At 40.1% G+C, this 16604-nt stretch overlaps 1 protein-coding gene across 1 annotated transcript in view; it reads right to left on the bottom strand.

Moving 5' to 3' along the window:
• Window positions 1–16604, bottom strand: part of cdh2 (cadherin 2, type 1, N-cadherin (neuronal)) — a 61602-nt gene that overhangs the window by 19031 nt on the left and 25967 nt on the right. Inside the window, exons 3-4 of the mRNA XM_044220646.1 lie at window positions 3684–3904; window positions 309–479 (exon numbers count right to left, since the gene is read on the bottom strand). Of these exons, the coding sequence (XP_044076581.1) occupies window positions 309–479; window positions 3684–3904 (392 nt within the window). The remainder of the gene's footprint in view (window positions 1–308; window positions 480–3683; window positions 3905–16604) is intronic.

The following is a 16604-nucleotide window of genomic DNA, read 5'->3' as shown; positions in this document are numbered from 1 at the left end:
CACTTCAGATTTCTCTCTTCTTCTAAATAATGCCAAGTTACATTGGTACCGACTGCCCCCTAAAACAAAATATAAATAATACAGTGGAAAAAAGAGCCCTGACCTTTAGCAAAGTGCTGTAAATATGAAGCATTTTGTTGAAGGCATAACTCTCATGTCTGTGACCCTCTGAGTGGGCACTCAAGGCAACAAGGACGTACATGGTTGTCATATCAAGCAAAAAGCACTTTTTTTGAAGTTATGAGAGAGTGTACGTGTGTGTGTGTGTGTGTGTGTGTGTGTGTGTGTGCTTGGGTGAGTTGCGTTACCCGGACAAGCTCTTGTGGGAATGGTCCTCGTGAGTTCTCTGGGACATTGATTGGGGGGATGACCCAGTCTCTCTTCATGCGTTTGAGTTGGCTGTCTGTGTTTCGCGATGGAAACACAATTTCCTTCAAATCGTTGGACATGACTGGAGGGACAGGGACAACTTCCTGGACCTGTGAAAAGGAAATGATTTAGTTCAAGAGCTGGGTAGTGATCGTATCTATGCAGTAAAATATGAGTACATGCATTTTAACCACGCTAGCGGTATTGCTCTATGGATGGCAATGTTGGTCGGTCCATTGGTCCACCACAGACTGGAATATATCAACAACTATTGGATGGATTGCCATGAAAGTTTGTACGGACATTTATGGTCCCCAGAGGATGAATTCTATGAGTTCAGTGATCACCTAAATGTTCCTCATGCACCACCACGATATTATGTTTACCCTGCTGGAATGAAAGCCTGATTTTGTAACCATTAAGCGACAATCAACATCAACAGCAGCATATGCCAACCCACAAACTGAAGTGGCACCTTACAGCAAAGAATGGTATTGCAGGCTGACCGATTTTGGATATACAAAAGGAAAATGATGTGGTGATAAAAAGAGACTGCCATTTCCTGCAAAACCCAATAAGCTGTTCCAAATGTCATTTAATAACTATTCAAAATGTGTGTTCAATCAAACAATCCATTCTTTTATGACTTTTTGTCACTTAAAATATCTACAGTACAACATGTGATGATATGCCTTGAAACGCTTTGTTGTGGCAACTGCAGCAGCCGCACACCGCCAGCACGAGTTTGCTTTAAATGGCAGACCTCTTCTTATGTCCTGTGCACCCACACAGACAGACCAGCTTCCATAATGGATCTGCCATCCTCCCTCGCCTGTAATGAATGAGATTTGAAACAAAGGAGGATGGTACCTGCAAGCCAGACACTAAACACACAGATGGCTCAAATTGCCTATGCTGCTCCAGAGACTGAAGTAGTGCCAGAGAAAGTTAAAATAACCTTGAACCAAACAAGGCAGGAAGGAAAACAGAAAAACAATATGTAAAATCTGTCAATGTCAATGAATGATAGCTTGGATTTCAATGGAACTGTCATGTCCCTTGAAGTATCTTCCCTACTGTTGCCTGTAATTATTTGAATGTTGATTGGTTGTGAGGTAGTCAAGTCCTACAAACTATTGCAAAGTGTCCTATGTATACAGAAATTAATTACCACTTTGCCACCTTATAACGTGACCCATATCCCACACTCCCCCTCCTCCAACATCTGGGGAGCTGTCTGAGAGCTTCCACTAATCATGTTTGAAATCCGATTATACTGCTTTCACACATTGGAAATGCAGAGAGGCAAGAGGACAGATAGTGAAGGAGCATGCTTCAGAAATATCTATTACCCTATTAAAATGGGCGCGAGTGAGAGCAGTAATTATTTGCAACCTGTGTCTGGAATGATGAATGGCATGGTGGGTTTGTTCAGCCCAACACACATCAATGTCTGGTGCGCTGGAGGTCTACACCCATCCACACTCTCTGAACCCTCTCCATCTTCTGACTAGGAGTCTACTTCAGAGTCCAGGGGAGTGTTGGGCTGAGTGATGGCCTGAGTGTTTGTGAGTGTGTGGGAAGGATTAGGCATGTGTGTATTTGCCCTTTTAGAGAAATTCTCTCTTTCAGTTACTGAAATGTTTTCTCCTCACGAACTCCGGTGGAGCGGAGGTTCTAATAGAGGTGGCGATAGTGGGCGAGAACACTCTCATGTTAATGAGGATATTGTTTGGTTGTCATTGATTAAAATGTTTCCCCAAGGCTGCCGCATTCATGGACTAAAAAAAAAAATGTAATCACTGATGTGATTAAGAGATGCGTGATGATTCATGACAATAATTATGCTATGGGGAAGACAACCGCTTGTGACTTCATACACAAGATATGGGAAAGTCAATCCCCTGATTTGTCCATAATGGACAACCCGAGAGCTCTCTACAGATACAGATCGGAGTATGGCCGCTGATAATTTGCATAAACACACACACACACACACACACACACACACGTATAGCCAATGTGAGGTTCTGCCTTTTATTTAAAAAACTTAAAAACCTCCTGAAGGTCTATGTTTACTTGTTTGGGACAAGTGTGTATTATCTGCCTTTGACCAACCAACAACAATGACTGATGGTATCATTAAAACCACATACCTGCAGGAGTCCCTATAGTAAATGAGTGTCAGTGGCTAACGATGGTGTTTTGGAAAGCCATGAAATCATTACCGGCTACAAGTTTAATTTCAGCCCAGCAGACCACTACACCCACAGCACTGACAGGAACTACACATAACTGCCAGAATTAACTTTTAATCTGCACCACAAAAAATATGACGCACGCCTTTCCTGAGATTATCTGCTGTGCGGCACATTTAGAAATGGCCACTTGTGGCCATTTGCTTAAGTGTATTACTGGGATAAAAAAGAAACGCACATTGGTCTTTGTAAAACAAACACGATTATTGCATTTGGGGTGTTCATTAAGAAACCAGAAGGCTAATGATCTAAGATCTTACAAGCAATGATTATTACCGAATGCACATAAAGGCTCACTTATAACCATACACATTGGGTCAGGATAGAGAGGAGCACAAAGAGTTGAGAATAACGTGTGTGTGTGTGTGTGTGTGTGTGTGTGTGTGTGTGTAGCATCACTCCTGTAAATTTAAAGCAACACATATTATCTAATTGAGCAGGACCACATAATCCACTGACAGTGAAGTTAAAACTTCTACAATAACACAGCCTTTAGAGCTTCTTTTCATTTCCTGGTTACAAAGCAGACAGATAGGACATGTCCTCTGATCCTCAGCCAACCACAATGTTGACATATGAGCACATGGTCATTCTAACTAATTGCGGATGACTGCACAACACGTCCAGCGGAACGGTTAGAGCACCACTCTACAGCTCAGACAGATGCTTCCCGTCTTCCAAAGCACCGAAAGAGGTGCGTCCCCTTTTGGATGATAAGGCAATAACCTCACAATCACAAGGCATGCTCACTGAAATCAACTTTATGAGGAGCTATTTTGCATCTGCTCTTGCTACCCACTGACCGTGTTGAGTATATGTTTGTGCTCCTAGTAAATTGACACATTAAGTTTTAATTAGCAAGCATCCATCCAGTCTCTCGGAACACCTGCTGCAATTTAGGGAACTAGCCATCTGTGAATGTGCAGTGTACCTAATAAGCGTAAGATATCAGATGTGAGGGGAGAATTGATCATTCCACCTTTCTAGGCAGTAACATCAGTCAGACAACTGACAAACAAGTAAGAAATGTTATGGAAGTGGTTAAGATATATTCACCTGCTGGCTGGAGTGCGTGGAGGGTGTCAGCCTGACTTGGGTCACCCATTGTTGCTGAGAGTTGGTGTCACTGGCCTTGATCAGCAATGGTGACACAGGGAGCGCAGTGTGCTGAATACTCCTGGCAGCATAAACTACTCCGTCGGCCTCTATCCGGAAGTCAGATGGGTTACTGCATTCAAACCGTACCAGACCACCTTGGCCACAGCCGACAAACCTCACTGCAAAAGACAGAGACATTTAAGTAAAACAATTAAAGTAAAACAGTGTGAGAGAAACCTAGAAGAAGAAAAAAACTACAGATAGAGACAAAGGAGATGGAAGACAGACAGACACACAGACAGACACATGGTCCACAAAGGTTTTCTGATTCTCCTTCTTGCTCATACATTATTCACTTCAAGCTGTGCCCCAAAGGTATTGCTCAAAACAGGTGCAGTGGAGGAGAGAGCTGGGGGGAGAGAGAACTAAAGAAAAAAGGGAAGTGTGCCCCTTAAGGACTATTAAAGAAGAACCCCAAACCCCAGAACATTACATTTAAAACCTGGTAAATTACACTTTTTAAATGCCCTGCTGTGTTTGAGTTTGAGAAAATATATACAGCATGTATAAACATGTTTAATTCTGCCAGAGAAGTCTTATTGTATTTCCAGCTAAGGCCATCGCATGCTAGCTTTGTCGCCTATGACATACAGGGATGCTTTCCACGGATGACTACTGAGCCTCAGCTCCTCAGAGACCAAAGTAAGTGCATGTGATGTTTTTTTCATCAGCATGTTCACACAGAAAACACACCAAAAGCTCACACATGCACGCATACATACACCACAGACAGGTTGCTCATGGCTCGAGTCCCACCGGTGCCTCAGTGGCAGTGGTACAACACCAGTTCATGTTACAAGTGAGTGACAGTACAGCACAGTCTGCATAGCTCCTACATGTATACACACACACATACAAACACATACACCCCAACACCTAAGAGTTTCACTGTGTGATCCTTTTGTGTGGTTATGTTTCCCTGACAGGCCCCCCTCATGTTTATAGCATACAAAACAGCATAACGGGAAAGACAAAAATTCCTCCCGGCGACTGAGATCACAACGTTACCATATATTGTTTGTGGCTCTGCCGCTTTGAATTATTAAAGGAGATGTGGAATTACTTAACAAAAGCCTTGAAGGAGGGTGCCTAATCTTCCCTTGTGCTGCTACCTTGGGGACCCACTGATGTCTTCAGAGTATCATCTGCACTCCGAGCGCATTGAGTTCCTCTGGGCTTCGGGAGAGGATGCAGTAGATCAGTTCGGGGTCTAAAGGAAGTTTAACCCCCAGGCTTAATTTAATAGTATCACCCAAACATGTGCAATCAATTGTCCTAAAGTGCACCACACCCTACTACTAATACATCTCTCAGTGGTGACAGGGGTGAATTTAACACTGTTCTTGCTGCTTGTAACAGCAGACAAGGCATATGTTTTCAGGTAGATGCCTTTGGTCCCAGCACTGACAAAGATGTACCTGTTTTCTTAGTGAGCAGCTAAAGGCAGAATGGCTGAAAGCAACACAGCAGCAGGAAAGGGAGGGCAAATCTTCCTTTAAAAAAGAAAAACTGAAGAGTGGAAAAATCCAAATACCAGAGCAAGTGTCCTATACAAACTAGTATCTTTTCAAATGTGAGAAGCAGAATACAAGTGAAAAAGAGAAGAGAATCAAAAATATGAGGTCGCCTAAGGAAAGCTTGGAAATTGACGTGCAGTGTAATCACAATGTATTCATCCTGATGAATGAAAATGCAATCTTGCTCTACTCAAACCCAAACAGGGAGAACACATCTTCTGCAAGGACCATGTGCTGCATTCATTACAGCTACTGCAAAAAGATTTAAACACTGACAAAACAAGAAAACAGCACTGCGAGTTACCTGAAGAATTGCAATTCATCTAAATATTGCTTAACAGCACACAAGGTGAAAGAGCATTGCAGGAGAGCCAGCACTTCCAATAATGAAGATAGAAGATTACAAGATCTTTCTTCTGTACTGGAATACACTTGATATTGACCATCTCCTTCCTGACTGCCTTTGTTAAATTACCCTTGACCAATTAGTTTTTTTTCTCTTTGAATCTGGCAAAGCTGACATCAGATAGATGACCTCTCTCTGAAGGTTTTGCCTTAAAGCCAGTCGTCTGTAAACTCAAAGCCTTCAGGCAATCACCAGCCAGCACAAGTCAGCAGATACTCAGACAGAGGTAGAATACAGAGTAAGGGACTGTCAAAATAACTCACAATACAGCAGAAGACAGTTCATAGATTTAAGAATCTCACTTGGAGGTGGGTAATGTCTCACACACTATTCTGACTGAGGTGCTAATACTATATAGTGTTATTCAGCAAATGTAAGTAGAGCTGAAATGATTATGATCAATCAATTAGCAGAAAATAAATCACAACAATTTTGATAATTTAATAATTAAGCCAAAGCCAAGCATTTGATGGTTCCAGCTTCTCAAATAAGAAGATTTGCTGCTTTTCTCTGTTTTATATCACTGTAAATTAAAGATCTTTGGAGTATGGACTGTTGGTCAGACAAAAACAATTTAAAGAAATCACTTTTGGCTCTAGGAAATTGTGTTGGTCATTTTTTCACAATTTTCTGATGTTTTTACAGACCAAACTATACATTAATCAGGAAAACAACTGGCAGATTAATTTATAATGAAAATAATCATTATCGATTACATAAATTAGTTTCAGTTGAAAAAAAATTATGCCTGCATGTATGAGTTTGGGTAACTTGTTAATGGTTAAAAGGAACTGTCAGATGTTTTAGTCCACTTCAGCATTCTTCCAGCAGTACTACTTTATCAACTTCCTCTCCCCCTCATATTTAGGGGCATTCAGGTCAGTATTTTATCAATAAGTGTTAACAGGAAACCAGTAATGTAACAGACTTATCTGACCTTTAAAAAGTAATTTATAGACTATAGATCAGATAGGTCAATCTGGCTCAGCTAGTTTGATCCAAATTTTATGCTACTAACTCACTACTTTAAACCAAATGCATTCCTTTTACTAAATGCATTTAAGCTGCAGCCCATGTGTTTCCATTTTCTGTCCTACTGACACTTTTGACTATACATTTTTGTGGAAGTGTGTAGCAGTGCACTTGACAGCAGTGTTCCCCCCTGTGAGTTATTTTAGCCCAAGCCTCTTGTTGAGCTGAGCTCCAGCTCTTTAACATTGTCTGAAATTTGGCCATCAGGACAGCTCTGAGAGGCCCTTCAACAGTCAGCCCCCACAGCAATCACTACACAAACTCCCAGCAGGCCCGACCATTTCCAATGATAATGAATGAGAATGTCCAGCATGTGTCTATTCATTTATCAGACACACTCTGGTGGCTTATAAAACCACAACAATGTGAAGTGCAGCACTGCTTAAACCCTGGCTGCTGCAACTTATCTATATCTAGATGCATTGGCTCCCCAAGGTACAGGGCTAAAAGAGATCTTGGTTGCCACGCCCTATCAGACATGTTGTCATGGGCACAACGATAAAGGCCTTTGGTTTGGATAGAAATGCCGATGCAGCAGAGGGGGGCTGGGGGTTGGGGTTTTTTAAAAAAGGGGGGGAGGGAGAGAAGGGAAGAAACAGGCCTGTCAGCAGAAAGGCCTGGCCAACTAATGCCCTGCACCGGGGCCCAAAATTACCTCCAACTCAATGATCCTATTCACAGCTTAGATGCCCCCCCTCACTGACAAGCAACACAAAAACCCCGGCTAACCTCTCCGTAGCGCCAGAGTGCCTCTCTATTGTCTGCTCCATCACGTGATAGCTCTAACTCAGACAGACACAAATAGTTAGAGAGAGATAGGGAGAGGCAGAGAGAGATACATTTAATTTGGAACATGGAATGTGGACTCCGTGACTGCATGGAAGCAAAGAAAATGTTCCACAATCTCAGCTTTTATGCATGCCTGCCAAATACACTGGCTGCAAGTGAGCAGACTGAAAGGACAATAATTGATACTTTTTGAAGAATGAAACTTCTAATTACTATAGACTATGATGGGGCTAAGTGTTAGGTAAATGTGGCAATATAATACTAATGTAGTCTCCTTTCTCTAAATCTCCAAGCCTAAAGTCTACAACACCCAGTTGGCAGAATCTCTCAGATGTAAATCAGAGCTCTATGAAGTGAGGCGTTGAACTTCACGAAACAGTTATTCTTTGACCTCCTTCTGTCCTCTCATAAAAGGTCAAAGGTTTTTTAATTGCTCTCTATACCCTAATTCACCTTATAACTGCTGGCATTGGTCACTTTGTTCAATCTACAAAGGCTTTAATGATTAACGCAGGGGAGGAGAAAGGGATGGAGAACAAAAGCAGGTAGGGATAAAATAAAGTAATCTGTGTGAGGTCGGAGGCAGGTTGAGACACTGAGTTGTCTTTTAGAAATCAGATTGTGAATAATAAGCCATTTAAGGTGCCCACATGCATCACTATTTATTGTTTCTGTATTACAGAGCCCATTCTCTGGTGACCATACACTGCAGTAATACACATTTTAGGGGATGCACCACTACACCGTACATCCATCTCATGGCCATGGTGCTGTTACAGTGCCACTGCGTCTTAGGCATTTTCAACTGGACAAAAAGTTAACTCATCTCTGAGGCTCTCATTGGGTGAGAAGTAACCATAAATATTAAACATCAGGTATTGATCGCTTTCATTTATTATGCACCTAATGTAATGAAAACAAAGACGCTACTTAAATGAAAGAGCTTAAGTATTATGCAGATTCAGTTAGTCAGATTCACTCAGAAACCTGAATTAATTAGCGTATTTATGTATACACTAAATACTGAAAATTTTGCTTAAATTAGATGAAAGCACTGATGGTACACAGGTTCATTTTTCTTAAATATATTTGAAGGTTAGTGTTCATAAGAAGTCCAAGAGAAAGAGAAGTATAAAAGCAAAGCAGCCAATGGCTACATCAGTTGATCACTATGAGCCCCGTGCCTCTGGTTCTAAGCTGAGCTGATATTTACTGAGGAGGCTGATCATGAGGGCCTGGCAGTAAAACTGCCTAGGTGCAACCTGTAATGTGACATTATTAGGTCCTTTTGATCTCAAAAGCACAGACTCAAAGCAATTTAGTTCTTCCCCTTGATCATTTCTGTCAAAATGCCATTATAAAAATCAAAGAGACAAAGAAGGAAGCAGTGACCAGTGATGAGGTAACTTCTGCTGGCATGTTCACTGAGTCTTGTAAGACTTTTTAATTATAGCAGCAGAGTAGGTCCCGTCTCTGATTTGTTGCTGCGAGAAGAAACACAGAAATATATCTCTCTGGACAGAACAGTGTTCTCCAACATTATCCAGGGCTTTGGGTGGAAAAACAGAATGGTGACTTATGCAATGATGTCAATGTGTCATTCTGCTTTCACTAAGTGAAGAGTAGAACTGTTATCACTGCAGAAAACACACTATTAGTGTCACTGTGTTTGAAGATGGCTGGTGCCAGACATAAATGCACCAGTTTGTGTGTAAACATTGCATGTTTTAGTAAAGGGTGGAAACATATTGTATCAATCATCTCCTGAAAGCTCACATTTTCATCATTTGTGCAGTGAATGAGCTGCACTCTGGTACCTCAATTCAAACTGCTGTGATGTGAAATTCTAATCCAGTCAAAAATTGGGGAGAACATGCCAAATTAAGGTCAACATTCTCTAACAGCGTGCAGACTTTGTGCCCGACCACAAAAATATCCTTCACAGCATATATCTGTAATTGCCCAATTATTGCACAAACTGCTAAAAGCACAAAACACTAATGCTTTTTAAACTAAGATGGCTGCTTGCTATGCGCAATTGTACATGCATATATTATTTTGTCTTTCTAACTGTACTTTTTTCCTAATGCTATTATTATGAATGCATATTCTACAGCTTCAAGGCTGGTAAGTAAACAAACACTATTGTGCAATAGTACATCCCTACACACTTATGGCCATGTAGATGCTTAAAATGTAAGACTATTTTTTTAAGTATATCTTCCAATGGAAAATGACTGTTTAGTTGCTCTCTGATCTGATGCAATCAATAAAGATGCATTTACATTTTTCTACAAATTTATAAACTATGCATATTTAAATGGTTAATTTAAAAACTACAATCAATTGTGTCAAGAATGAAGTCAATATATCTGGGGTTGTGAAAGCATCATCAATCCTTTTTAATAAAATAACCAGCACTGGTAAAGAGAGAGTGATGGTACTTGAGGTGATGCTTTGTTCCACTAACAAGACATTTCTAAAAATCCATTTATTTAAAGAAGCTGAGATGCAGAGATGAGACTGATGTATATTTCTGTTTTCAGAAAATAGGGTATTCTTCAGAGAAAGTAAACTGTTTGTAGCTGAAGCTTGGATCTGGGAATGATGATACTGCCTTTTGCCAGACTAAGCCCTTGAAGGCGTTTTACTAATGCACTGCACTTCAAACGCACAAAGCATTCCATGCATTTATAGCTGGGCCTAAAATATGTAAGGGATTTGCATGAAAAAACATGCAGTGTTTATACTCTGTTCAGTGTCTCTAGCAATTAAGAAAACTAAAGAGGAATTGCATCACAGCATAAGAACATTTACCAAGCAGCTGGCTCATTTTCCTAGCTTGATTGTGAGTGACCATTCCCCAGCATTTGGTTTGTGTAGTATATGCATATTGTTGGAGCTATTTTTCCTTCCTAAAACTGCTGCCTCAATTAGAGATTTATGAGAAGGCCCTCAAAAAATTTATTGATACTGCCTTCCCTTATCACACACATCCACATTGGTATGCACACTGAGAAATTTAAGTAGCATGGACATCTGAGCGGCTATAGCCATTTGAGCTTGCTCAATCTCAAACAGAGATTCTTAAGCTCTAGCAAACTGGCCCTTAGGAGAGGGAAACTATTTTCATTTGTTTTGCCATGTTCTCTCTTTTCTTTTTACACTTGCATTTTTATCACATTTGCACATGGTTGTTTGCTCTCCAAGGGTAAAGCAACCATATTTGACCATTGTATTTAAAAGGACAATTACAAGGTGTGCCAGACCTCCACCTGGCCAAGGGTGCCAAAGCTTCTCCCTGTTCCTGTTGGGTACAAAAGGCTCTGTTGTGTCTCAGTAATGATTAGCCTTAAGAAAACTGCCATTACCCTCTCCACTGGCTGTCCCTTGCCTACACATCAGCTACATGCTCAGTAGATACCTGCTGAGTAAAAAGCTAGCCGAAACGCAACTGGCCGCTGTGATCTTCCTAAACTGACATTCAGTAAGAGCCTCTTATTCCAGTGGCAAAACAGGTTTCTCCGCAAAGAAAAAAATGCATGATGACAGTTGGGCTCTTTTGAATAAGTAATATTTGGCCTTTGAAAATTAGCAATTTCAATGAGTTAGTGGTGAAGGGGAAGCGCAGGGGGACATCACAATTATTCTCAGGCCTTTGTTGGGTAAATGAAATGATTCTGTGTTTTCCAGTACAATGACAGCCGCGCATTGTGTGGATTACTGTGTCACTGGAGCCAAGAGCTGATAAGGCTAAGCTACATCCTTCTGCAGTTATCAGTGCATAGCTACTGGGATTTTGTTCTGTGAGTTATTGAGACGAGCGGTTTGATACAGAGGCTTTGGTGGGGTATTAAACTGACCACATTATCAGGACGTCAAACTCTAACTCTTTATGATGTCCTTAAGAAAAGCTCTGTGACCCCTGTGAATGCTTACAGGTGATTACAGCTTACAGCTCATTATGAAAAGCATCACATTAATGTGCTGGTAAATCAAACCACTAAAATGACAAAAGCTGAAAATTTCTCTTCTAGTTTCACTGTCCTTTCTCCTTCAAGTTCAAAGGACAATAATTGATACTTTTTGAAGAATGAAACTTCTAATTACTATAGACTATGATGGGGCTAAGTGTTAGGTAAATGTGGCAATATAATACTAATGTAGTCTCCTTTCTAAATCTCCAAGCCTAAAGTCTACAACACCCAGTTGGCAGAATCTCTCAGATGTAAATCAGAGCTCTATGAAGTGAGGCGTTGAACTTCACGAAACAGTTATTCTTTGACCTCCTTCTGTCCTCTCATAAAAGGTCAAAGGTTTTTTAATTGCTCTCTATACCCTAATTCACCTTATAACTGCTGGCATTGGTCACTTTGTTCAATCTACAAAGGCTTTAATGATTAACGAGGGGAGGAGAAAGGGATGGAGAACAAAAGCAGGTAGGGATAAAATAAAGTAATCTGTGTGAGGTCGGAGGCAGGTTGAGACACTGAGTTGTCTTTAGAAATCAGATTGTGAATAATAAGCCATTTAAGGTGCCCACATGCATCACTATTTATTGTTTCTGTATTACAGAGCCCATTCTCTGGTGACCATACACTGCAGTAATACACATTTTAGGGGATGCACCACTACACCGTACATCCATCTCATGGCCATGGTGCTGTTACAGTGCCACTGCGTCTTAGGCATTTTCAACTGGACAAAAAGTTAACTCATCTCTGAGGCTCTCATTGGGTGAGAAGTAACCATAAATATTAAACATCAGGTATTGATCGCTTTCATTTATTATGCACCTAATGTAATGAAAACAAAGACGCTACTTAAATGAAAGAGCTTAAGTATTATGCAGATTCAGTTAGTCAGATTCACTCAGAAACCTGAATTAATTAGCGTATTTATGTATACACTAAATACTGAAAATTTTGCTTAAATTAGATGAAAGCACTGATGGTACACAGGTTCATTTTTCTTAAATATATTTGAAGGTTAGTGTTCATAAGAAGTCCAAGAGAAAAGAGAAGTATAAAAGCAAAGCAGCCAATGGCTACATCAGTTGATCACTATGAGCCCCCGTGCCTCTGGTTCTAAGCTGAGCTGATATTTACTGAGGAGGCTGATCATGAGGGCCTGGCAGTAAAACTGCCTAGGTGCAACCTGTAATGTGACATTATTAGGTCCTTTTGATCTCAAAAGCACAGACTCAAAGCAATTTAGTTCTTCCCCTTGATCATTTCTGTCAAAATGCCATTATAAAAATCAAAGAGACAAAGAAGGAAGCAGTGACCAGTGATGAGGTAACTTCTGCTGGCATGTTCACTGAGTCTTGTAAGACTTTTTAATTATAGCAGCAGAGTAGGTCCACACACACACACAGTTTTCCTTTTTCCTTCTCTGTGCTCAAAACAGAACAGCGCAGCAATTTGAGCCAGATTCAAAAAGGAGGAATTGTATACAACACAGAGTGTCTGTAAAAAAATAAAAATAAACAAAGACATGGAAGGATGTGATGCACTCACCTACAGTATAAGATGTAAAATAAAAGCTGTGGATAAATGCTTGGGGATCTGGGGCCTATATGTCATGTATAGCACAGTCACAAGTTCATGCTGAGTTTTTGAGAACAAAGCTAAGGAATTCCTGATTCTTAGCTTTTTCCTTTGGAGAAGTTGGGGCACAGGGAGAGATGAGAAGAAGGCATGTGAATCCTCTTTGGCTGGGAAACAAAGCGGCAGACAAAGGAAGATGAGGCTGACAGCCTCTGGAGAAGACTATTATACTGTAAGATAGGGGCTGCTCCTGCGTCTCTCTCAAGTAAAGAAAATGATTTACGGAGTCATTTGCACACACACAAAAATATATACTGTATATTCTCCTTCTTGCTTACACCAACCTCTGTAATTTGTACAAATGTACATTTATGCAGTTAAAATATTCCTAGAGGGATGGAATAAGAAATTAATTTTAAATTTCAAAGCAAAAATATTAAAGGAGAACAAGGAAAAACACTCTTGTTGAAGAGGCCATGAGGACATTTAAATGCTTCTTTTCAAGCTAAACAAAGCAAATGAGTCATCGTGGTGGGCAGACCATTACAGTTACCAACCATTATCCCTTTACTCAGTTGCCCTATGCCACACATCACGAGACACTCTCTCTCTAAACCGCTTCATAAGAACAAAACAAACCAACATATGGAAAAACCAAGGCTGTAGAGTCACTGGGTTTAGAAACCTGCCTCCTCTGAAAGGCTGGGGAGGAGAGAAAATGTAAAAAAAAAAATCCAACCTCAAAACAATGACAGCAAGGAAAAGAAGCTTCTTCAAAGAGAGAGATTAGGCAGCTGCCAATACACAGGGTGTGGACTCAAAGCAATTTAGTTCTTCCCCTTGATCATTTCTGTCAAAATGCCATTATAAAAATCAAAGAGACAAAGAAGGAAGCAGTGACCAGTGATGAGGTAACTTCTGCTGGCATGTTCACTGAGTCTTGTAAGACTTTTTAATTATAGCAGCAGAGTAGGTCCCGTCTCTGATTTGTTGCTGCGAGAAGAAACACAGAAATATATCTCTCTGGACAGAACAGTGTTCTACGGGGACAATCATTATCCAGGGCTTTGGGTGGAAAAACAGAATAGGTGACTTATGCAATGATGTCAATGTGTCATTCTGCTTTCACTAAGTGAAGAGTAGAACTGTTATCACTGCAGAAAACACACTATTAGTGTCACTGTGTTTGAAGATGGCTGGTGCCAGACATAAATGCACCAGTTTGTGTGTAAACATTGCATGTTTTAGTAAAGGGTGGAAACATATTGTATCAATCATCTCCTGAAAGCTCACATTTTCATCATTTGTGCAGTGAATGAGTAACAAACAGAAGCTGTGTATTTAGCCACATTTTGGCATATGGATGGACAGCTGAGGAATGAATAATGCTACGGGAGTGGTTTGATAAGTTTCAACACGTTTTTAATACTTCTTTGAAAACGTGTTACTAGAGTTCTTTGTGAAGCATAAAACCACCAACCTTTAACAGTCTCCTTTCAGCAGCAGTTCAACAATTCATAAAATGCCTGAATTGTGTTGAAGTTTTACAATAGAAATGATAATGACAAATAAAAATCTGATCTTAATTACAGTCATAAATACGTGTATCTTTGTATATATCAAATACCACATTGAATATGTTCCAAGATAGTTAAGCGACAGACAGTTCATTAAAACTTTGATTTGCAGTTGACGAAGGTTGGGCAAATTAATGTTCAAGAAGACAAAGCCATTTCCCTGGAGATCGACCACTGAGGAAGCTATTTGTCCGTTATCAATTTTTTATAAAATTTAACAGTTGTTTTATTAGGACGTGATTAAATTCCGACAAATTGTCTAATCTCCTGTGTCATTACTTGACATGGAGTTCATTTAATGCTGAAAGGAAGCAGATCCAGCCACCGTAAATAATAATCATTATGCGTGACAGGGGTAGGTGCCCTCTCTTCATATGTGACACGCCCCATGCATAGCTATACAGCAGCATATGGTTAATATGGTTAATGGTTTCTTTCTAGTAATAAATGTAACCATCTTGATCACCTGACTATATTCAAACACATTTAAACTTTCATTACATGGAGCTGAATAAGTCAAATGAATGACCAGCCAAAACAAACACACTGGCAAGGGCATCACGTAAAATTCAAGGCAATGTAACAGAGTAATATTCCAATTTACATGCACTACTTACTATCTGTTTAGTGAGTCATATTCACACATTCACAAGTGACTAGAAGTCAAGGCCGTCTATTACAATGGGTGTCAAGAAAACAGCCCTTATATTAGAACTATAGGTAAAAAGTACAAGGCGAAATAGGAGGGCAATTTTAGTTCTGTGTTTAAAGGCTCTGTGCACACCACAAGCAAAAGGCATTTTGGGTTTGTTTTGTTTTTCTTTAGTCTGTTCTTGATTGATCTCTCCCTGATGCTCCTCTTTTTTTTATAGCTCTGCTGCACTTTAATGATTCTTCTGAGTACATTAAATTTGATGAAATTGGAAAATTTATAGATATCTCCCACTATATTTAACCTGAGGTGAGATCTAATCGGCCAAAATAAGCTCAAACACTCCAGCAGATGGGCCATGACTGGACAGAGTTGATATGCCTTTATGCAAATTAAGTTTCAACCATTTTCTTAGCAATAATGACTCAATACTACTTAACAAGAAAGTGATAGCTGATGAAAAAGGCATGGTTTTCTGCATTCTCTGTATCTTCATAGGGAATAACACTTGTGCCTGCTTTGCATAGCTCTGTTGTCAATCAAACCCATGCAAATGACTTGCTCAGGTAAAGACTGATGCGGTCCACTGCATCCAATTACAAACCTAACCGCACACACAAACATGCCGTTTCTGTTCACTTTCTTTTTAACATGCACACGTGGATGCGTGTGTGCACACACACACACACAGTTTTCCTTTTTCCTTCTCTGTGCTCAAAACAGAACAGCGCAGCAATTTGAGCCAGATTCAAAAAAGGAGGAATTGTATACAACACAGAGTGTCTGTAAAAAAAATAAAAATAAACAAAGACATGGAAGGATGTGATGCACTCACCTACAGTATAAGATGTAAAATAAAAGCTGTGGATAAATGCTTGGGGATCTGGGGCCTATATGTCATGTATAGCACAGTCACAAGTTCATGCTGAGTTTTTGAGAACAAAGCTAAGGGAATTCCTGATTCTTAGCTTTTTCCTTTGGAGAAGTTGGGGCACAGGGAGAGATGAGAAGAAGGCATGTGAATCCTCTTTGGCTGGGAAACAAAGCGGCAGACAAAGGAAGATGAGGCTGACAGCCTCTGGAGAAGACTATTATACTGTAAGATAGGGGCTGCTCCTGCGTCTCTCTCGAAGTAAAGAAAAATGATTTACGGAGTCATTTGCACACACACAAAAAATATATACTGTATATTCTCCCTTCTTGCTTACACCAACCTCTGTAATTTGTACAAATGTACATTTATGCAGTTAAAATATTCCTAGAGGGATGGAATAAGAAATTAATTTTAAATTTCAAA

The sequence above is a fragment of the Siniperca chuatsi genome, linkage group LG13 (genome assembly GCF_020085105.1).
Source record: "Siniperca chuatsi isolate FFG_IHB_CAS linkage group LG13, ASM2008510v1, whole genome shotgun sequence".
NCBI lineage: Eukaryota > Metazoa > Chordata > Actinopteri > Centrarchiformes > Sinipercidae > Siniperca > Siniperca chuatsi.
This window is presented reverse-complemented; position numbering and strand designations above follow the sequence as displayed.